Source organism: Stegodyphus dumicola, chromosome 10 (genome assembly GCF_044657685.1).
Source record: "Stegodyphus dumicola isolate Sdum_Otavi_A_Nest chromosome 10, ASM4465768v1".
Lineage (NCBI taxonomy): Eukaryota > Metazoa > Arthropoda > Arachnida > Araneae > Eresidae > Stegodyphus > Stegodyphus dumicola.
Genome location: NC_140777.1, coordinates 61023792 through 61049160, shown reverse-complemented (window position 1 = coordinate 61049160; position 25369 = coordinate 61023792). Strand labels below are relative to the sequence as shown.

At 31.9% G+C, this 25369-nt stretch overlaps 1 protein-coding gene across 2 annotated transcripts in view; it reads left to right on the top strand.

Annotated features, from left to right (window-relative positions):
- LOC118192850 (uncharacterized) overlaps positions 1-24963 on the top strand; it is a 31495-nt gene extending 6532 nt beyond the window's left edge. For both annotated transcript variants that reach the window (XM_035363875.2, XM_035363882.2), the window contains exons 3-4: positions 8557-8755; positions 24065-24963. In XM_035363875.2, the coding sequence (XP_035219766.1) occupies positions 8557-8755; positions 24065-24139 (274 nt within the window). In that variant the 3' untranslated portion in view covers positions 24140-24963. The remainder of the gene's footprint in view (positions 1-8556; positions 8756-24064) is intronic.
- Positions 24964-25369: the final 406 nt, after the last annotated feature.

The following is a 25369-nucleotide window of genomic DNA, read 5'->3' as shown; positions in this document are numbered from 1 at the left end:
ACGGTATAGTGGTTAAGGGAGCCTCACTGCAATACCGAAGGGCCCGGGTTCGAATCCTGGAAAGGCATGGATGTAAAAATTGTTTGCCCCTTCATAGGAAGCAATGGTGGCCCACCTATTAGATGCCTCCATAATTAACACATTGACTGGCAATCACGTGCCAGCGCGAGACGTTTTGTTATCAGCAAGGAGCCAATCGCGCGCCAGCGCGTGATGTGGGATGATATCTCAGCAGCCAGTCATGCGCTGGTGCGGAAAAATCCTATACTTGTTATTCATTCTCCAGTTGATTTGGCATTGCATGCAGGGCATTTCTTCTGGTATTGGCATGGAGTGAAAATTAGAAGCTACATATAAATAATCGTGGTTTCAAAATTATTGTTTTATTTTTTATTGAAAAAATAATCTTTTAGTATGAATTATTGAGATGATAGTGCGGGGACTTGGCACCCGAAAAAAAGAAAAGTTCAATATAAAAAGGCTCTTACAGATGATGAAATAGCAAATTTATTACCTGAGCTATCGGATGAGTACCCGAGCGATTTTAGTTATGACAGTGACGAAGAATTCGTTCCTCTGAGTGGTAACCATGATATTTTGGATTCTGATGATGATGAAGAATGAATCGTGCAAGAGGCTGCATGTCAACAGGATGATTCAACTATGGCAGAAAACGTTATTTGGGAAAACGATTCAACATCAATGAAAAAATTTCCTTTCATAAAATCCGAGTGTTTTCTCCAACCTGTTTCAAATAACAATCCTATAGATTTCTTTTATCATTTTTTCACCGATGGTATCTTGGAAGAAATAGTTGCTGAAACTAATGATTAGGCTCATAAAGTACTTTTTTGAAAGGGAAAAAAGAAACATTCTCGCATCAATGCTTAGAAGAGCACCACAAAAGAGGAACTCTTGGTATTTGGGAGATTGATCATACATATGGGAACTATACGAATCAACCGTATACAAGATTACTGGAAAACAGATTCACTGTTTGGTTTACGTATATTTTCAGAAAATATGAGCAAGAATTGGTTTTTGTTGTTACTGAGGGCAATGCACTTCACAAAAATCCCAGATCAGAATTCAGAGCTTCCAAAAGATCAACTGTATAAAGTAAGAGATATGGTGAATTTGTTCAGCGTGCGAGTATCTGAAATATATTCCCCAGGGCGTGAGATTAGTTTAGATGAATCGATGGTATTGTGGAGTGGATGGCTTATACAGTCAAAAGTCGTTAATTCGAACACCCATAATCTGGAATGATCTATAATCCGGACCTCAAAGCTAAAAACTTTCTGCGCATGCGCCGCGTTGGCACATGCGCACAGGCGTTTTACGCGTACGCGTGAGACCTTGACTAATGCGCATATGCGTGTGCGCAATTGCAGAATACGTTTTCGCCTGCGCGTTTAATGTACAACGGACGGTGTAAGCTAAAATTATCTAATTATCTATTTCAGTTAATGCTAATGATTGCGTTGTTCCTTAATCTTCAAATTGGATCCCGCTTATTATTTTTTGCAGACTGTAAGAGCAATTTTTTTAAAAGTAAACTTGAACTTTCGATTATGTCAAATAGAATTTCCGATGCTGGAACTTCCAAAGGATCTACAAAACGAAAGTATGTTTCGATGTCCAACAAACAAAAAGTGGAATTACTGCAAAAAATGGATAAAGACATGAAAAATGTGACAGAGAGGTTAGTGAAAACGAAAAAATTTCGATTGACAAGTTAGTCGGTATTCTCGGCACAGCAATTAACGGGACTTGAACAGCGGAACTTTGTAACTGAACAAGAAATTATGTCTTTTTATAGAATTAAAGAGAAAGTATTATCACATAAAATGAAGCAACTTAAACAACTTACATTGAGAGAAATGTTTAATAAAGTAAACAAATAAATATTAAGCTTTTTTTTTTTTTTTTTGTAAATTTTGGTACCCTTTAGATCATAATTGTTCTTTATTTCATAAATTACGGTTTCATATTTTTGATTTTAGAATTTCTGCATGCCATCTTACGAGATTTAAACTGATGATCTATAATCCGGAATCGCCGAAGTCCCGACGAGTCCGGATTAACGACTTTTGACTGTATTCAGATAGTATATACCAAATAAACATCACAAATATGGTATCAAGTCGTACATGATCACAACGCCTGATGGTATGGTTCTGAAATTTATGTTATATACAGGCATGTTGGATGATTCTGACGGGAAAGAACATGCAAAAAAAGTCGTTATGAATTTACTCGAGGGAATGCTGGATGTAGGACATAGTATATTTATGGACAATTATTATAACAGCTATGAACTGTCAAAATGTCTTGCTGATAGCAAAACTCATTGCACTGAGACAATCAGAAAGAACAGAAAGACATTTCCGAAAGAGGTAAACAGAAAAAAAAAAACTGAAGAAAGGGCAAACTGTAGCAAAGCATGCTAATGGTGTGATGATTGCAAAGTGGCAGGATAAGAGACGTCACTTACATTTCCAATGAATATAAAAATGATATGGTCGAAATAACAAACAAAAGAGGTGAAATCAAATCGAAACCTCTACCTGTAATTGATTATAATAAATTTATGGCCAGTATTGATAAGCAATATCAGATGCTTGCTTATTATCCTTGTAAAAGAAAAACAATTAGGTGTCCCGCGAAAATATTTGTGCATATTTTGCAAATAATGATGAACAATTCCCACTTTATCTATAATAAGTATTCCAATGAAAATACATCACTGTATGACTACCATTTATTTGTGCTACGAAGTTTACTGAAACAGCCATCTGTTCTTCGTGCTCCTGTGTGTGATCAGTCTGAATCTGAACATGTGCTGAGTACATGGGAAGAAAAAAAAAGGAAAAATTCTAAGAAAGCAATGCAAAAGTTTTGAAGGATCTCCCGGGTACTGCTTAGATTGTTTAAAGATAATACACAAATAACATTCTAGATGTATCTGTATAATGTCTTTGTAATTTTCTTGTTATATATTCCTTTGTAATATGTATAATTGTCTGTAATACATATTGATATAAAAATAATGCATGCTGTCACTTATTTTCTTATTTAAATTTATTTTTTACATTCCACGTGCCAGCGCGTAATGTGGCATTTGGGGAAAATTTTGACATGTAGTGCCAATCACACACAGGTTTGTAATTAAAAAATTCTTTAATAAAAGCCTTAAACAATACTTAGGTATCACATAATTATCTTTTATTAATATTTTAAATCATATTTCTTATTATAAGTATGTTGGCATCTGGATACAATTTACTTCCATATGGATGGCAATAACTATCAATCTAACTCTAGTGTGACTGGCAGTCAATGTGTTAAAGAGACCACCGACCTGGCCTTAGGAGTGACTGATGCTGCATAGACAAGTGCCCACCATTAGAAAAAAAAAAATGTCTGACAGTGTTGATAGTGAAATAAATGATTACTTTCCACCATCTTCAAGATCAGACACTTCAGAATATGATATTACATCAGATGAAGAGGATTGCGACAATTCTCTGAAAGAGGCTCAACATTGGGTACAACTTGATATGAAAAACTTAACCTATGGCATTCAACAAATTCAGAAGAAATGTGTGTTTTTTTAGGTATACTTTTACAAGTTATAACACTAAAACCTGATATTACACTTTACTGGTCTAAAAATAAATTTATCAAAACTGATTTTTTTGTGATCTTTTTTATAATACAAATATAATTTTTATTATACTTTTAACATTAAATTTTGCATTTTCATTTTTTCTTTCATTATTGTGTGAAAGTAAACAGCTTTTAGACAGCAAAACTTGCACTTATTTTCCCTCAAATACAGCACATTAACTACATGCGCCCATGTAAAAAATGGTGGCACTGGGGAGTGAATCTTGTATGTTTTCCATGGCAGTTAACAGCATCCAAAAACTTTCTAAAATTATCTGAACTAGAATCTGTATACTGCCGTCACCACATAAATTCACAAAAATAAGAATAAAAAATATCCTCTGTAGTGTCGGACAAACCTATTCAAAGCCATCTAAATGATCTCTACATTCGACCATACGCATTTCCTTTCGTACAAACAGGCCACTAATAATGACTAATAAGTAAACCTTCATTTACACACCAGTCAATTAATGCTTTTTTCCCCCTTTCGTTCCAAATCGTACAGAAACTTCAGATTGATTAATCTTACTGCATACAGCCATTTTAGGTGTAAAGCACAAAATAAGCAATGTACTTCCTAACCAACATCCAACACATAAATAAGCCCTTACAAATATTTTCCCATCAGTCAAATTCACTGCAATCATGCAACCAATCATGTCATAATAGGGTTTCCATACTTTTACCATAAATGAAACAATAACTTGGCGACAATCTAAGGGACACCCTAAAATATAGACTAACCCAAAATGTAATTATAGTATGTAATTTTGATATCACATTGTTAAGCTTGATGAATATTATCAATTAATTGTATTAGCTTCAAAACTAAAATGCTATGTCATATTTGCATGTGTATTTTTATCCATATTTTTTACTAATTTTATTGCTTAAAGACTGAAAAAGGGAAATACACAATTTGTGATAGAATAAATTTTAACTCAGCGATTTCAACATTTTGTTCCTTCAGCTCTGAATGCACTGCCTGGTTTTTTAATTTTCAAAATAAAAAAATTGCATGGAGCCAAATTGTATGGTAAGTAGAAAAATGCTGTGTTATTCTTTCAAGCCAAAAGTTCTTTCACGGTTAGGGATATATGATTTGGTATACTGTCATGATGAAAGAGCCATATGTTTCCAGTTTCACAACAAATCTGCACAACTCTTTCTCAGTTGGTCCAGTATTTATAGATAAAAGTTTGAGTAATAAACATTGGATAAATGAATTCATAAACTGGATGACAAATTATTTCTCACTGTAGCTAAGAGTTCCTAGTATTCCAACACACAATTGTTTTCCTAATTATCAAGCAACTTCCTCAAGACCAGTTTTCCATAATTTTTTTCTTATTTACAGATCTTCCATGATGATTTAAAAAACATCTTTGGGGTAGTTTATAATTTAGGTACCTCTTGGATTATTGCCAAGTTGTTGTTTCATTTATGTTAACCTGACTATTTTATGTCAAATTTTTTTGAAACCCTATTATGATGTGAATGTTTGTAATACATGACTGCAGTGAATTGAATTGTTGGGGAAATATTTCTCAGGCCTTATTTCTGCGTTGGATGTTAGTTGGGAAGTACGTTGGTTATTTTGTGTTGTACACCGTAAAATGGCAATAAGATTAACCTCAAGTTTCTGTACGATTTGGAATGGGAAAGAGAGCATTGATTGACTAGTGTGTAAATGAAGATTTAAATAGCTTTGTTCACCTCTCAGTAAATTACACACTGACATTTAAGGATTTGGAAACCGGAGCTCGTATCTGCACCATGGAAGGTGTATGGTGTGTAATAAAATGGGACTTTCAAAAGAAATGCCACCAACAATTTGGCAGTACGGAGGATATTTTTGATTTTTACTTTTGTGAATTTATATGGCAATGACAGTTTCTAGTTGAGATAATTTTATAAATTCTAATTTATATAATTTTGAACAGTTTTTGAATGCTTTTAAGGAATTCTATGTGATACACATGTGAAGTAAATTTAGAAATATCTAAATAAGGAAAGTTGATATTTCCTTTTTGTACTGTGCAGATTAGATAACATGTATTTCCATTTTTATGTTATTTCCTTGTTTTATTTTGATTTAGAATGCAGTTTACTGAGATTATAACTTTTTAATGTTTTAGTTATGTTTTATTGCATTGCGTTTTGGATGCTATTTTACTAGGGAGCTAAACAGGAATGGCACCAAAAAATCACCAATTTTCATTAAGGAGTACCCTGAATTATATTTTTCCCCATCTAATTTTGACAGTCGTAGCTGCTTCATGATTAATCACATATTCAGCCTAGCAAAAACACCTGCACTTGATGGATGCTTTGCAGGCTGTTTGGCTTCAGTTTTCTTCTATCCATTGAATCCATGCTTTTTCCTCTATCCATTGAAACATTCTGTCGACTGAAGACTTGGCCTATCCATAAGCTGTTCTGAATAACTGCAATATTTTGGAACCAGATTTTCTGAGTTTCATCCAAAACTTTATCACGTAAGTCTCCTTGAGATTGTTACATGTATTTGCTTATGACAAAGCATAAAAGCTACGATGAACTTTTCTAATACAGTTGTTACTGTTTAGAAGACTGTTACAAAGGTATGTGCTCAACTAAAAATAGTATTACTGTATGTCTGACATTGTAGTGTATTGTGGACTGCCCGGGGTTGTAGACTGAATAGGATACCAAATATTAAAAAGTTAATTCAAGTAAACCAATTTTCTGACATTAATACCATATCAAAGAGTGCCGGAAACACCTTCTACCTAGGTGTAAAAATAACTTTGTCTAGCACTGGAGTTTTCCCTGTACATGTCTCAGCTATCACTTCCCTTTGATTTCTGTGATGTGATGAAAAAATAGTTCTTAGTATTTTTAAGGGAGTTCTTATATAGCATATATCATTTCTGAAAAAAAATTTTAAAAGAACTTAAGCAGTTTAAAAAGTGTAAATGAATAGATATGCATAGTACAATATACGTTTCAAAGAAGTCAGTTATAGTGATTGTGTTCCAGTTTCTTTGACTTCTATGTCACATACTGTTATGAGCTATGTAGTTTTAGCCATATTGAAGTATTGTTATATAATTATATATTATATCAGTAAATATTATTATATAATTTTAAAATATTAAGAACTGGACATATTGGAAAAGTTAACATTAATTTAAATTATCTATGTTTTACATTTGCTGAATCTAAATGATAAAGTTCTATTGTATAATTAAATTATATTCTTTTGAAGTATGTTCTCTTTTTATTTATATTACAATGCCCAGTCACACATGGGAATTACAGTATAAAACTACTAAAAGTATCTTTTTCTACTTAACAGATTATTGAAACTTCTAAATAGTAAAGATTATCAGTATGCTCATACACCGTTAAAATGTTATGTTGTAAAAATAGCTAAGCATATAGAATATACATGAGAATAACTTTAAAAAATAATGTAGCAAGATCTCATTATATAAAAATCCTCCTGTTATTAATTTCCTTTCTGGAAAAGCAATTGACTACAGTATTTGAATGTCAACAGCAAATGTTCCATCAGTATGTAAAAATATCAATTGTAGGATGGTTGCACTAACAGAAACTTAGCTTAATACAGTATAAATGTGCAAGATGAGCAAAGCTAGGATTGTCCAAGCACATCTGCCACAGAGAATAATGCTTGGCATGTTAAAATGGCAATTTAAGATGATCATCACATTCAGCTTAATGATATTGCTAAGGAACTCAACATAATACTGTTCATGAGTAGTTTGGGCCACTGAAACATACGTTCATGATGGCTACCTAAGCAACTTGCAAACAACCACAGTGCCACAAGAATAGTATTGTACCTTATGTACTTCATACAGTTAAACTAAAAAGACATTCCATTCTAAAAGATGAAATGTAGATGTATCATGATATCTGAAAACAAAGCAAGCATCTTTGTTATGAAAGTGCCCATTGTCATCCCTTTCCTAGGATTTTAAAACAGCTCCATCTGGGAAGAAAGTATGGTGATAGACTGGGACTACCAAGGCATGTTGCTAGTTGATTTCCTCATGAGGAGAGTGACACTGAATGCTGCGAATTGTGATATACTTGGCAGTTCTAGAAAATGACTGTGGCATCATAATACTTGACTATATGCAGCTACTATTATGCATAATTTGTTATAGATGCTTCCATAGGAAGGTACTGAATCATCCTCTCTATAGCCTGATCCTGACATCCAATGATTTCCATCTCTTTAAACCATTGAAACAATATGTGGATAGTGGGTAATTCACAATTAATATGGATGTTCAGCAAGCTGTACGACATATCTTCAAAGACTTGATGCTGATTTCCTTTTTTACCAGCATCGATACTTGGTGTGTCATTAAAACAAATATTAGTATGGTGACTATGATGAAAAGTAATGCTTACCGTCACTTTACTACTGTGTATATATATATTGGTATATCTGAATAGCTGCACGGCTGGTATAATGATTAATGATGCTGACTGACGTACTAATGGGCTTGGGTTCGAATCCCAGAGAAAGCACAGACGTTTGTAAGCATATAGTGTCTGTGGCAAGAGGGTACTTAAAATGCACAGTAAAGCAAAAATCCTCTCTAGAAGTTAGTAGTATGGAACAAAGAGTGGAAGACCCTAGGATCGCCCTTTGTGGTGTTCTCCCTCAAAATTGGGGTGCAGCTGGACTCTACCTGTACAATCAAAGATGAAATTCTGATGTCTCACCTACTTCTACCTGTACCTACCCATGGAATAAAATTTATCTCTCAGAAAACTTATCTTTTCAAATTTCCTTTATGTATATTTGATATTAAGACTGATATAATTTATGTTTGATAAGCATGTGTTATTAATTCACAGGAGGCCATCTGGAAATCCAGAAGAAGATATTAAGGATCATGTTTATCAAGAAAAGCAAAACTATGAAGAACAGCTGAAGAGTTATTTGCAAATATTAAAGACAGAAAAAGAAGAGCTAGAAACAGAATTATCTAAAAATCATGAAGCTATTTTACAACTACAGAAGGAACACCATGAACTCCATGATGCATTGGGTGTAGTAAGTATTAATTATAATTTTTAAAAAAAAATTTATTACATATATTTTAAGGATTTGTTACCAATGATCTGTTCATCATTGCTCTCTCACTCCTACAAGACTGGGTTAAGAGTGAGTCAAGTTTCATGTAAATAACAAAAAGGGATATCAGAGTATAAAAAAATGAGAATTTAACAAAGAAAAGAGAGTTAAAAAATTATTCAATTGTGAATAAACTGATTTTTGTTATTACCTGCCTTTAAAAATATTTTACGGTACAGTAAATCCTTAAATTTGCCTTACATGCACATTTTCAAAGTTGTAAGAATATCATTTGCATATTGACTACTGACAAGTTTTGCTGTAGTCTGGAGTCTATGGGGATTTTTATGTTCTGTGTACATGCAATCCAGCTTACAAAAATTTGCAGTTATAGTGTTAAAATCCTTTTATTGGAAAATAATAAAATGTAGCAGAGTGCATCTATATTGTTATAGATTTTATTTATCGGTAATCTTGAAAGGCATATTTTTTAATGTATTTTATACTTTATTTTAAACAGCGTGTGTAAAAATACATTTTTGTTTGACATTCTTTTAGGTAAAATGGTAATCCTGTTGGATTTTCATTTTATGAGGCAGAATCCTTAACAGATTAATTCTTATAAGTAAATTTTTTTTAAGATTTTTCAAACCAATGAGCATTAACTTTGTTGGAACAATAATTAACATTATGTGTAGTATAGCTTTTGGAGCATATCTGTGTTTGAGTCCATCTTCTCCATAAAGCATACCAATTGGAGATTGATAACTTATTTTCTTATAGTGTGCTTTTTATTATATTCTTACGATCCACCATATCTTCACATGACGTGTACCAGTATGATTTCTCTGTGATGAAATAAATTTGTCTTGTGGCTCAACTTTGGCTTCCTTTTATAATTATCTAAAGTAGCTATTTCAAACCTGTGGTGTGCATCCTCTGGGTATAAAAAATTAATAATTGCTCAAAATAATATTATTATAATAAATGCTGATGAAAAGCAAAATATTCAGAAAGTTAAAATTTGGTATAGAATAAAAGAAGCACCTTTGAGGATTCCCCATGTGATGCTTAGTGACCAAAATGTGTATGAAAGCAAATACATTTAGTTGTAACTAGTCCTATTCACACCTGTCATATTACTGGATTTCTTATGCACTGCATGTTGCCACCCTTTCCCTACTCTGTCACTTATAGTGTCATGTAAAATTATTGGCATCCAAATATATTTTCAGTATTGAGTAAATCATCAAGTTTGTTATATAATACTCTTTCTTGATAACTGTAACATTCATACCAGATTGACTAAACAGTGTTGTTTTAATTTATTCTTTTAGAGTTACATGTTTATTGCTATTTATTTGTTTTTTTAAAAAAAAAAAGGCTATGTGTTATTACAAAGTAGATCTTTCCTACTGAATTGAAACCTCCATAACTCTATTTGGCATTTACACTAAGTACTTTTTTCAAGACCAACCATTTTCATTAAACTTGAAATTTCAGCTTAACTATTCAATATCTTTTCAAAAATTAATAAACATAATTTAGAATTCGAGAATAGTTCCATACCTATTTTCAAAGTATCTAACAAATTTGATTTTGTGATCAGAAAGTTAGATTTTGGGAAATCAGGTATTGAAAAAGGTAGGACTATAGTAACTGAAATACTTTACAACTTTTATCTGAATATTAGTTTCAATTTATGAATGAGATCAAAGAGAACACACATAATGGGAAAAAAGGAGTTTGAGAGTCAATCAAACATTACTTTCTCAAACGTACTGGGAGAAACAACAGGATTCCAGATCCTTTCAATGAAGATTGATTCAAAGCAGCCTGAAAATTTTCATTTTATGACAAAAAATGATTACATCTTTCTGACCATTCATATTTGTTCAAATTCTCTAAACAAATCAAATAATTGCCTTTTCGTGATGATATTGCACTCTTGGTCTCTAAAAGCAGTGCCTAACTTGCAAGTAATTTTATTCCAATTTCCAATAATTTTCTTTTTGCAATGTAATTTGCAGGTTTTAAACATTTGATGCGATTTAACATAGAGGAGTGCTTGTGTAATGTACACTTTGAAGCGACATGTGCTTTTGGCATTTCATACTCAAGAAAAGTTATTCCAATATTTTTATAGTGTTGTACATGTATAAATATGCAGTGTAGTAATGAAGTAATGAAAATAAGTAATAAATTTTAAAAAAAATCTGAAAACTGAGATTATTGAGAAATCTGAGACTTTAACAGTTGCAAAGCACTCTTTTTAAGTTTAATATGGTTTTATCAGTAGAGATTAATAATAAAGATGGCCCAGGTGGTACAGTGAAACATTTTATAAAGTACTAAATAAATTTATGTTTGGTCTAGCAATCTCCAAACTTTTTTGATCTCGTATCCTAAGATGAAAATAATTATAAGCTCTTTTTTATTATAAATTTTAAATACAACTTTCTTTTTCTAATAGTTTTGTTTTCATTTTAATTAATTCTAATTTTAAACTCGCTCTTTAAATATTTTAGTTTAATTAATTTAAATAGTTTAATAATCTTTTATATGTTTACACATTTTTTTTTAAATTTTGGCTTTAAATTTCATTCCTTGCAGCAATGGTGCAAAGAATTTTTAATTAAATTTGTATTTAAATTTAATTAATTTATTTAAATTAAAATAAATTTTTCTTATGAAATAATAGATGTATAATATATATACTATACATTAGTTAGCTCCTACACACACACATATATGTGTGTGTAGGAGTGAGAGTGTGTAATATATAATATAATGTATAAAATTTTAATATATGAATATGTGTGTAGTCAAAAATCGAATTGTGGATTTTTAACAATATAAATACTGTTGCGTGCCTACGGGTTCGTTATGAATTGAAAGTCTGATGAAAAATGAATAAGATTTATTATTGTCACAAATAAATAAAATGAAATGCTTAAATTTCCTCAGATATTTGTACAATAGTGCAATATCTCACAGTAATTATCTTTTAACTACTCAAACAACTTTTAACTACTCAACAGAACTTAATTCAAAACAGCTAGAAAAAGCTAATCCACAAATTTGCTACAGTCAACAAGAGCAGTTTTCTAAACAAACTCTTAAAACAAGAACTAACTACTAACCAAATTGAGAGGTTTTTCTCCTTTTTATAAGAATTTTCACGTGCATCTAGCAATTTATCGAAATCAAAAAGAGATACTTATTTATTAAATTTTAAATGCACGTGCTCTTGTATTTTTAATTTTCTGGCTTAGCTTTTTCATAATATTCATCATGCATTGCACTGCACGGGGAATAAAACAATTTTATTTATAATTCTACATTATTAACATTAACTATTTAAATACCAAATCCGTAACAATACATTAAAAATAAATTACAAATTTACACATTTTGAATTGCAATTTAATGTGAGCTATATGATTGTATTTTTTTAACAATGCTGGAAAGTTCTAGTTTAATGTAATTTGAAGCTATGGTTCTAATTTATAGCTTTATTTAATTTTAATTGTTGTTATTGTAGAAAATGCTACTTCATAGGTTTGTAAAAACCAAGTGGCGAGAGCTCATTCGTTGCTGTGCTTACTAAATCTGGATATTCAATCTTCAATTTCATCTACCAATTATGAAATTTTTTTCCTTTAAATACGTATTGTAACGTTGTTCTTTCTGTCCTGTCAGTTAACTGTTCTTGAGCTGCAGTCGAATGATGATGCATTTACATTTTCAGTAAATTTATTCATGATCCATTGAAACTCTGTTTTAACACTAGAAAGATCTGTAAATTGGTTATGAAATCCTGTCTCCATATTTTTTTTTAAATGCGTAGATATAAGGCTTCTAATTTGTTCCACATTAACTTCATTTTCAGAAACAAAATCACATTAACATTTCTAAAGATCACTTTTCTAAATTCGCCCTTAAGATCTTGATTTTGATTTTAAATGCAGTTACTTTCACAGCAATTGTTAAAACACTGCATATCCCATGAAGAGACAAATTGAGCTTGTTTACTTCTTCAAAAATATCAGCTAAGAAACATACTATCTACAGCACCTTATTGTTGAAAAACCAAGCAATTTTGAACTTTGTCCAAAAGAAAAATGTGTAATTCATTTTTCAATTCAACTCTTTTTATTAGCTTTCCCATGAGATAACCAACAAACTTTTGTGTGATACAGGAGATGTTTCTGGCTGGTACTTTATTTCATTGTATATTTTTAAATATGTTCTCTTATTCAAGGACAAAGTTGCTAACTCTACCGATTTCCGATCATACTCCTGCTTACGCGAATTTCAACTTATTTCTCTTATTCTTAAAATTTTCATGATTTTTATGTAGTGTGGGGTAATACGTTATTTGCATCCAAAAAAAGTGGTTTGGGGTGTCTGAAAGCACTTGTTTTTTGTCTAGATGCACATAAAAAAACCGAAGTTACTTCTTCACTGAATTATGGTGCAATTTCTGCTTTGTGTATGAGAATTGGAAAGTGTCATGGTCCTATTCTCCATTGCGAATCAAGCGCCGCTGCAGATCATCCGGCATATGTTAGCCAATGAACACAAAGCAAGATCGGGGTTGTTTATTTCGTTCATCTTGCCAGTAAGCAGTATTTGTCATTGCGATTTTTTGATTTTTGCATGGTGGAAGGTTTTTAAACATGTGTATGCACAAGGACAACAGGAGTTGTATTGAAAAAAATTTTAATTTTTCTCTGGAAGAAAAGGACCGAAAATTTATTAATGCAGAACTCCTGTTCTCTGCATTTTACTGGAGCACCCACCACTGAATGCATCAGATCATGTTGCAGATTGTTTAGAAAAATGTTTCTTGGCAGTAAAACCACCAAGAAATACTCAACTGGAAGGACAAAAATGGCTGCAATTGTAGAAACAGGTTCAAAAAATTGGTATGAAAAACAAATTTTCAGGTGTTGATTGCATTAAAACAGTTCCATTCTGGATACTATGGATAGTATGTTCTATGGATAAAAGCAATAATACAGATACAGAACTGTATCTGATTGGTTTTAGTTTTTAAATCCAAAGCCTTCAGAAATTGAGTGTCGTTTACTTTCTGTCCCCACTTTAGAAAAGATTTGACAAGCTAACTATTAAAACGTTAAAAGAAAATGTAATTCTTCAGAATAATTCCTTAGCACTTATTGCCACACCAGGAATTCTAGGCCTGAAGAATGATGCTGTAGTCATATTTAAAAAAAAAAAAGTTCATATTTGCAAATTATAAAATGTACCTGTCTTCTTTTAAATTTATCTGTGAAGAAGGATCAGCTTCTTTGTCAATAAGTGTGGATGGAAACATTGTTTATATTTATTACTATCTTGGAAAGGTTGTTAAAAGGAAGGAAAATTTGAAACAGTTCCAACAGCTGCATAATACTAAAATAAGAAAAAATTTGAAACATGCATGTACACTCTGCTTATCTTTAGAGAAATGTTTATCTAGAATCCTCGACCAGTGGAACCCACTTCTTGCCTTTTTTAAGGAAGAAGTAGATGCTTTTAAAGTTAAGATAAAAAGGTTTTGTTGAAAGTTATAAAATACCTTGACAGTAGCATTATGGTTTTTCCCTTATACCTATAACTACGATCAGCAGTCATTTTGACTGCTTGTTCTGAATAGAAGAAAAGGCTCGCTTTTTGCTAATATTATGTAAAGTTAATGCTTATAATGGTTTTGCAGTGTATACAGATTGCTAATTTTTTAATTTTACCTGTACAGGTTCCACAAACAAATATTTCGCACGTATTCAAAGTTTTGTTGCCTCTGCATGCATTTATTTGGCATTTTTTACGCTTATGGGAAAGGTTGACGCAAGTACCAATTCTTTTTTAATTAGGGACAGAAAGTTTATAAATTTTGGATGAAATGTACATCTTTCGAAGCTTCTCAGCTGTATTCAAAATAAAATCATGACGGCTGATATTCTTATATTCAGTTGTTTCCTTGTAAATTATCCATGCATTTATCTTGACCAAATCAAGAATATTAAGGGGTAAGAAAAAAAAAAAAAAAAAAAAAACTTGAACTGGCCAACATTTGGAGGAGGACTTCACTGAGTATTTTCTGGCCATCGGGTCCAAATCATCAACTCCATAGTTGGTCGAAATTCACAACTTCCAGTGCATTTTTTTCATCAGATGCAATTTCCAATGTTGGGTGCATACTACTCATACTTGAGTAGGATGTTCTTGTTTTTTTCCTCTTGATGAAACGTAAGCGTTATACTGTCATGCTGAACTAGAATAGTGCTCATTCTTTGTATTCTTAGAAGAATAAGATGCTTCTCTTTTTGAATGATTTATTGTGCCAATGTAGCTTATCCCTGAATTCCTCATTTCTTTTACTAATTTCAACAGTGTCCGACTTTTTAGGCATGTACTGGATAAATCCGCATTAGGTCTTCATGGAAAATAATTGTTTATCCACTTTTATATTTTCTCCTGGTTTATGACATTTCAAGCAGTTTTCTATAAAAGCATTCCAGATATCCAAAAAAAAAAAAAAAAAAAAAAAAAAAAAAAAGGCCAAATGGATCGGTTTGCAGTCTTTGGGATCTTGATCTAAATTTTTACTTTCTTTCCTGTTTCATGAACAGATTCTTCATCAAACAAATCGGATTCGCTTGTTTCACTAGGAACAATCTAGTCCTGGTCAGATAAACTGGATGTAATTTTGGTATGAAATTCTTCATCGGATTCAGTTTCTGAAGCAGAATTATCATCAGAAAGACTTTCAAAAATTTTCAGCACCCCTTCCTTCATTAGATATTTTCTGCTAATGCTTCTACGTGATCAGAACAACAAAATTATTCAAATGAAGTAAAGTGCATTTGTGTCTACTGAAGAATACAATTTCTAACACAAGTGAAATGTGCAGACACATGGCACGCAAAAGTTCCAAACAGGTGTTTTTATTCCCCCTCCTCCCCTCCCCACTCACTTCTGTGAAATATGTTATCTTCCTTACCAAAAATACACTTGTTTATCTATCAGTAAACCGGATATAGCTAAAAAAGTTCATAAAAATATTGAGAAATCTATAATTTTCTGGATACGGTCAAAATGACCAATAGTCATAATTCTAGGTATAAACAATATTGTCGAAAATAATTACTTGAAATGAACAAAAAAAATCAAAGTTGTAAATAATTAAAAAAGTTATGACCAATTAAAATGAAGCTGTGGTCAAAATGTCTAAGTAATATCTGCACTTGCAAGCAATTTAATTGGCAATTCTCAAAATACTACTACGAAGTATAAGTGTGAAACTCTCCCAAAATAAAAATTAAAAAAAAAATTGCTTGACACGGGACATGTTTTCCTATTATTGTAAGTTTATCTTGCGAAGAATAAATATTCTACATTTTTGTTTTTGGACCTTAAGAAACTTTTTGCTTTTTTGTAAGCTCTTTTTCCCCATCATTCAATGTCCTTAGCACAATTCTACAGTGCAGAATTCCATTCACCGCTTGCCTGATTATCCCGAGTTATCTCGGGTTCGTATATATTGCAGTTAATTATTATCCCGAGAAAACTCAGGCGAAGCAGAATTTGTTAGTATGATTTCTTTTATCACTGTTTTACTCGGTCTGGAGGAAATGAAAGGAAATATTTAGCTTTGATTGGCAGTTTGCCAAATTTTGTTGGTTGTGCGGTTCTTTTGGAGGGACTGGTTGCTTGTTTCCCTATTGTATAGTATACGTTGGCTTGTGGATTAGTAATGTATAAAGAAGGATGCATGCGTTGGAAAAAAATTAAATAATGGCGATGATGGAAGATAGCGAAAGCGATGATTTTTCAGGTAGTGATTATGAAAAGGTGGGGGAAAATAATAATAATTAAAAAAAATCAAATCCAACGAGGCAGTGTACTCTGTGCTCCCGTGAAAGAGATTCCAGCGGTAAGCCAGTAAGAAAAGAGACCAGATACCAGTGTAGAACGTCAGGTATCACTCTGTGTTGTCGCTTGTTTCAAAAACTATCATACAAAGATTAATATTTAACTTTTTTTCGTTTGCCCGAGATAACTCGGGATAGTAAACTAATATTAAAAATAAATGCTTTTACACCTTCAAAAATTAAAAATTCAACTTAAAACCTACATATTTTGATTTGTTTCATTTTGTTGTATTTAATAATAAAATAAAAAAATGTGATGATTTTTTGCATTTTTTTTCAAAAAAATATGTAAGGGAAGCAGTTAATTCATGTTTTGCAATCAGTGATTAGTGATCTAGTTGAAATAGTATTTAATGATTTAGAGAAACTGATTAGAGTATTTTTATATTATTAGAAGCTACAAGTAATAAATTTTTTTTTTTTTTTTTTTTTTTTTTTTTTTTTACATGTAATAATTTTTGCGTTTAAGAGATAAAAACTGAACTTTCAGATGTTAATTAAGTACTGTTTAAAGCTAATTTATTGTTAAAAGTATTTTTTCTTTTTACATATTTTTATTATTTAAAACATCTTTTTGTTATTGAGAAAATTCTCCTGATTTCTTTAAGGCAAGTTACAACATGAACTGATAACATCCTGCAAGACACAATGTATTCCTAGCTCAAATTTCTTTGCTGTTGATGGATAATGCAGTGTACAAATTTCATGTGGGGATGCTTTTCAATTACTTTTGCCTTCTTCCCCTCCTCTTCTTTCAGTTAAAGCAGCTGCTTCATCACTGGTTACACTTACACATAAAATCCTTTTAAATACTTTTTCCATAAAATGTTATTTTTAATAAATTGTTTGCTGCTGAAAAGATATCTTCCCTTGCATATCTTTGTGTAAGTGGCTTACAAAAAAAGTAGTTATTTGCACAATTCATTATTAATAAAAGATATCTAATGAATGCCATTAACTGAGCAAAGTTGATGACATTTGTACAGTAAATATTTCACACTGAGGAATTTGTTTTAATAAGTGTATCTTTAAATTAGCAATAATTTCTATATGCCTCCATGCATTAATTGCATCATTTTTGTTGCCAGTAGGAAGATGTGTTTTGCCAATGTTGTGTCATTTTATCTTTTGCCTTTAAGAAATAAACTTAGAGAAGCTTGTAAACATTTGTTGTTATGTGTAACAATTTTTTTAAATGACTAGCTTGAGTATTGCATGCTTTAAAATGTTGTTAAAAATTTGCAGTGGTTTGCGTTCATGTTTGGGATGTTTAGTTTTTAAATGCCTGATTAACATTAATGGCTTCATACAAGCATTAAATAGCATCTTGTAACAGAATACACATAGAAGGCAGCATTTGTTGGTGACTGCCTTTTGATGTAAATACAAATTTTAAGTAGTGTGCTTAATAATTTTGAACTTTCTGATGCAATATTTTTGTACATGTCATATCCTTACTATTGTTATCTCTTGGCATGATTGTTAACTCGTTCGGGACAGCAGCTCGTGGAAGATATTGCTCCCTCAAGACAGGAGCTGTTACATGTGGACTGTTCTTATAGGCCGGGGCATTTTCTCCTGCTAAGCCTAATATGTAATTTTTGAAAGTACACATTACATAATAATGGATAAAATGTACACTTTACGTAGAAATGAAACCATTTTAAAATATGTGATTAAAGATATCATGATTTCATTCATAAAAAAATTAATTAAAATAATTGATATTTAACAATATAAATATATTGTATTTTATTATACTAAAAGTACCTAAATTAAACACTAAATGTTGATACAAAATATAAAAAAAATTAAAAATATTTATACTTAACATTCTGAAATACTTGAAAAATATTGCAATAATTAATATTTCAAAGCCGTATGAAAAATCTCAAAGCATGGATCAATGCGGATACCGACATTCCATTATTATCATGCATAATTTCAATCTAGCAAGTCATTTAGTATCATATTCTAATTCAGAATCTGAAGATTCAGAACTACTATTGAAGAGCTCCAATAATTTATAGTTGTTTCACTGTCATCGTCGGAAAGATCCATTAGATGGATCATTCATAACTTTAGATATTTTCTCCTCAGAATCATAACGTGGTCTTTTAGCCATGGCTACACAAATGAATCTAAAAGTAAAACCCATGCTAGAATATCTCCCATAAAATACCATCCTAAAATAGAATTGAAACTATAAACAACCACTTCAAAATTAGCTAAAAGGTCATGTATTTCCCTTTTCACCCACTAGCACGTGTTTATGTTTACATTCACGAAAATCCAATAAATCACAGACACTTGATGACCACATTCTGATCTCAGAGTGAGAAATACTAATATACGAGAGCAATCTTTTGAATGGAACAGAGATTAGTAAACCCATCTGTTAGTAAATATTTCATTCCAAAAGCACGGCGCAACTGTGCGGCGATTGTCCCGCTGCATAGGATCACTGTAACGCGGTTAGGCTCTTAAGGACATCTAGTGCTGACGCATATTTACAGCTTCGTCCCGAATGGGCTAATGAATATTTATCAGTATCAAAACTATAATTTACTTTTTTGCATACCGCAGCTAGAAGCACTATCAAAATAATCTTCAATCCATAGTTTGTGACAATTTTTAACCATTTATTTATTTTATAGGGGTTTAAAATCAGTAGCATTTAAGAGTCGACTAATCATAGTTATTATAATACTTATCACCATCTATATAAGTTCCATACAGTTCATGAAATTTTGAAGATGATGAACCCACCAATGGCCAAGCATCAAAGATGCTGAAGACTGATAGTTTGACCTGTGCTCAATTCCAGGAAAATAGGCTGGCTGCATGTATGTTTTCATGGTTTTACCCATGTGTAACATGGCTATGAGCCAGTTTTCCTTAGAAAGTCCTCCACACAAGTATAGCTACCTTTTGGCAGATAGCCATAGTGAGCTTTGCCATTATCAAATAAACCAAACCTCTTGCTAATGATACATGACCTATCAGCGAACTTGCACAATGATACACTGAGCAGCCAAAATTTAAAACCAGACACTAGCATCTAGGGAGCTTAATATCATAAATGCATGGCTTTAAAATGGATGTGTAAGAAGATAGCAGTTTCTTCTTGAACATTCAAAAACATCTTTCCTCCAAAACCAGAGTGCTTTGCTTCCCATAAAAATTTTCTTGCACGTGTACTTTAAACCAGTGCATTTATGACGTTGAGCTTTCTAGATGTTGGTGAAACCAGACACAACAACTGAGAGAATGTCATACTGATGTGATACACGATCATACATTTAGATTAGGAGCCTATTTCTTTGGACTGCTGCCAAGTATCATTCTGCATATCCTACATTGGATATCTTTGGTTTAAGTTCTGTATATTCGAAAAATGAAAAGATATTTAATGCCATTCTATAAAAATATTAATTTTTTTAAAATTACATATATCATGAACTAAATTCATTTAAAAATCAATCCGATTAGAAAGTTTTAAAATAAAATTCTTAAAAATTGTGATTGCTTTTAAATAACTTATTTTGTTAATTCATAGCAGACAGATTCAATTTGAAAGGTAAGTATCCTATATTTTGCTGAATAGCAACAAACTTCCTTAAAAAGTGAAACATCACAAAATCGTGTTTCAAGATTGAAAGCCGTTTTGGGCCAATTAAACATGCTATCAGGTTTTACCACTGTAAGTGTGTACTTAATTGAAATTGCACTTATGAGACCAAACTTGGTGTCATTAGAAAAAAATTTAAAGTTCAGTTTTGCAGATCACAGGGCATTCTTTAAATCCATCTCTGGGGGGGGGGTGCATAAACATTGTCTTTAATATACTTCCAAAGGAAAATATCACTGTGCATAAAGTTGGGAGACTTTGGTTGTCATATGGATAACGCTTAGTCATTTTCCCATGTCAACCAATTCAGGGATTGAGAGCTCATCATTTAGGTACAGAAGGGCTTTTTTGCCAATGAGAAGTTCCACCTTGTTGAAATATAAATGTCGCTTAACCATCTTTCATTCGAGTAAATAATTGTAGTTGTAACATATTAAGATACAACATATCCATTACTGTACTTTTATAGGATAAGAGTGCATATACTTTTGTCTGTGAAGAAATTTAATTTTTGGTGAATCCAATTCAATAAGATAACAATTATCTGAACCAGGGAGTCCCTACTCTTCTTTAATCAACCTCTTTTAAAAGAATGGTTTCCTTCATCAACCCCTTGCATTTTACTGTGTAGCATTTTACAGTGCACGGTATTATCATAATACAAATATTTTTATGTAAATAACTCAGATAACAATCATACTAAAAATTTTCAATGAAGTTTTGGAAAAAATATTGGGTCATATAAAGTCTCCACGTTTTCTTTGGTACATTTCTGAACAAAAATTTTCTTTGTTGAAAATCAATTTAAATCAAATACATATTGACCATTATTATCTATGACCTTTTTGCCATTTTCAGGTAACTTCATAATTCCATTGGTGTAGAACTTCTGTGGCTTATCACCGAAAAACTTGGCCAAGTGATTTTCAGCGATGCTTCAATCGTCCAATTTTTTACCATCAAAAAAGTTTTAGAAGGACCGGAGCAAATGGTAGTCAGACGGAGCAAGGTCCGGGCTATATGGTGGATGCGTCAAAATTTCCCAACTAAGCTCCGTCAATTTGTTTCGAGTCATCAAAGATGCATATGGCCGTGCATTGTCATGATGGAACACAACTCCCTTTCTGTTGGCCAATTCTGGTCACTCTTTCTGAATTGCTTTGTTCAGACGACCAAGTTGTGCACAGTATACAGCCGAGTTAATGGTTTTGCCAGGTTGCAGCAGCTCATAATGGACAATTCCTTTCCAATCCCACCAAACACTCAACATAACCTTATTTGGCAACAATCCAGGCTTTGAAGTCGTTTGTGGAGGGTTACAGGCCTTTGACCATGATTGCTTGCGTTTGATATTCTTGTATATCACCCATTTTTCATCGCCTATGATGATTCGCTTCAAAAATGGTTCGATTTTGTTGCATTTCAGCAGCATTTCACTGATGGTAATTCAGTCAATCAAATTTCTTTGCGTTAATTCATGTGGCACCCAAACATTGAGCTTCTTTTTGTAATCTGCTCTTTTCAAATGATTCTAAACTGTCATGTGGTTGACGTTTAGTGCCTCTGCTATTTCCTGGCAGCTTGCGTGCCGGTCTTGCTCCACCAGTTGCAAAATTTCATCGACCTTTTTCAGTGAATGGCCGACCAGAGCAAGGTGCATCTTTGACATCGAAATTTCCGGAATGGAATCGAGCAAACGACTCCTGGCCCCTTCGTTTACTCACAACATTCTCAACTCATGTTAAAATTTATATAACTTTTTACATGAGCAATGAACTAAAACACTATCTTCACAAACAATGAAAGCTGAATATCCCCTTTTAAACACATGATCATTTGAAACAGTCGAGTGAGTGTTGCCAGATATATAGGCATCAACACCATCTAGCGGCAAAAAAGCGCAGAGACTTTTTATATGACCCAACAATTATTAGATTTATGTTTTTTTATTTTTAATTTTATAAAAGGAAAATCTTTTCAGAAACAAAACCATAAATTTTAAATTGCAGAAAAGTTTGATTTAGATGTATTTAATGTATTGTAACGCATTTTTTAATATTTGGCATAAAATTACTTAATTCTTAAATTACCTGTATCAAAAACATTCAACCTAGTTCCTATTTTCTAAGTAAGAGGGAAAAGTCAATGATGTTGGTTCAAAACAACTTTTATTTTGGGAAATTTCTTTCAAATGACTTTAAAATTTTAAAACCTATCATACCCATGAATGAGGCTTGTGCTTAACACGTTGATGCGGATCATATTTATCTGTTCCATGGGGTGGCATGACCTACCGGTGGGTCATGCTTGATTGTTCCATGGGCCTGCATGTCTCATCGATGGGTCTTGCTTGTATATAAAAAAATATGCAGTACAAAATTTTATTTTATTTTAATTATTCAACAGTATACATTAACATTTCAACATTATAATCAAACATTCAATACAAAACAAATAACTTAAAATGTAACATGAACCATCCAAGAATTGAACAGTATAATTTGGTGCTGTGCCACCCTACAAAACAGACTATTAATTCAAGCACCGCGGCACGAAAAGAACAATGAATATCCGCGCTGCCATCAACATGTTAAACATCCTTCTTCAGTGCAACCAATTCTTCTTGCATCATAATTTTAGTGCATTTTCCCCCTTGTATGTATTTTATATGATTTCTTCCTTTAATACTAACATTCTTTATATGACATTCTAACATTCTTTAATTCTGACATTCTTTAATACTAACATTCTTTATATCAATAAATGTTATATTATCAGAGTATTATGCGTATTTAATGTAGTGGTGCGTATTTGGTTGTCAACCTCCAATAGACCTCTTGATCCTCACTGATCTCCTGGGAATGCTGTATCTGGACATTGTGAGTGTTTTTCATTCTACATGAGAGCAATGTCACTATTAATAAAGATGTTACATTACATTCATAAATGTCATTACATAAATGAAATGTCACGTTGAATCTTGCACATTTGGTAAAAACATTTTGCAGTGCTGTGTAATGAACAAAATTTGTACCACTGGATCCACAGTGTTCCATGTTGCAGTAACATCTGTAAACCATATCATTTGCAGATATTGCTACACTGAAAAATTTGTAAATAGCATTAGTTTGCTAGGGTTGCCAGGTAAAATCTTCCAAACAACTGCAGAAAAATACCAAGATTGCAGCTTGTGCTTTTTGTGGGCTATGTGCAAAACTGTCTCTGAATTTCATCATTTTGTTGGAAACACTTTGAGCATTTAACACTTTTGCATTTGCACAGGCAACCAATGTTCTTAAATTATCAATATTATTGCAGATTGCTCTGGTGATTTGGTACATGTTGCTTTTCAATTGCTCACTTACAATAGCAAGAGATAAATACTCTGCATATTCTAAAATATAAAAAGCTGTAACCTCACTGTTTTAAGAGTGGAACTTGTATCTACATTATGAAACAAGAAATTTTGTACACATAAACTTTTTTTTTTGGCAAGAATTTCAAAAAATATGAGAGTTCTGCAAGCAATTTGGAAATTGCAGGGCTCCAACTCAAATCACTTGTGATAATCCTTTATTTATGTTTATTTACTTGTAATGGGTATTTTTAATTCAGCAGTGTTGTTTATATTTAAACAACTACGTGCGGTTGCATTTAGTTAACATGGAAATTTCCATTGAAGTTTTCTTTTCTTAACTTTGTTTTCTTTTCCAGACTTTGAAGTCTGTAAATGATGTTGGAATTCAGATAGAAGATGTCATCCATGATATACAGGAAACAGAAAATTGAAGTTTTTTTAATATGCTGGAAATTAATTAAGATTTTTAAATATAAGTGTGCTTTGCGCATATATTTGCTATATGTATATTAAATTAAAATATTTTAAAATTTTAATTAAATTTTAAATTGTAATTTAAAAAGTATCGTTTCAACATTAAATGTATTAATATGCTTTTCACCAAGTTTACTGTTGCAAAACTGCTATTTTCTTCATCTTATGAATTGAATGAAGTATATTTGTTCAATTGTTTTTTAAGTTATTTTAATTGTTTTGTTTTGTGTTTTGTTTGTTTGTAAATTGTTTTGTATTAGAATCTGTACAAGTGTTCCAGAGAAATACATTGTAATATATCATCTACTGTAAATCTGGAATTTTGTCCATAGATCCCCCCCTCCCGGTTTTATGATTTTTTTATTAGTGCTATGTATTTTTAAGCCTTTTTTAATTATCTTTTGTGAAGTTCTGCTTTTGTACAGAATGCAAACAGTTGATGCAGATCTTAATAATGTTTGTGTATGTATTTAACTATTACAATACAAATTAAATTATCCCATTTCCTCTGTTCATTGAATCAGATCAGACATTTGTCTGTAATTACCATACTTTTTTCTTCTCCCCAACAACTGAAATTGTTCTTTCTTAAACTCTTTCTCAAATTTTAATGGTATAGAATAATGTAATATTTAAATGCTCAAATAATACAGAATAAGTTCTCTGGCTATAGCATTACTTAACAAAAAAATAATAATAATACTGAGGATGATAATGATAGAAAGTGGCTGAATAGTCAAATGCTGCTAACTAAAAAATAAAGTTCTAATTTATTTTCTCCCTTCTTTTAGAATATCTTCCTAGTGTAAGCATAGCACATTCACCATGTACTCAAGAGGTCCAGGATTTAAGTTCCGACAAGAGTATTGCAAATTTTTTCATCAGTTTCCTAACATCGAAAAATTCTAAAATGACTGCACAATTGGCACCCAGACTAAAAGATGATGGATGATAAATCGTCACCGCTAGGATTTGGTGATTGGGTCCCTTAATCCCTCATTGCCCTTTAAAAAGGGAAGTATATAAGATACTCCCATCATGCCTTTGTGATGAACTGTAGCACACTCGAGATGCATTCGAGAGGTCCAGGGTTTGGGTCCCAGCAAGGGCACTGCACATGTTTTACATCTCCTGCTTTAAAAAAAAAAAAAAAAAAAAAAAAAAAAAAAAAAAAAAAAACCTCCTCT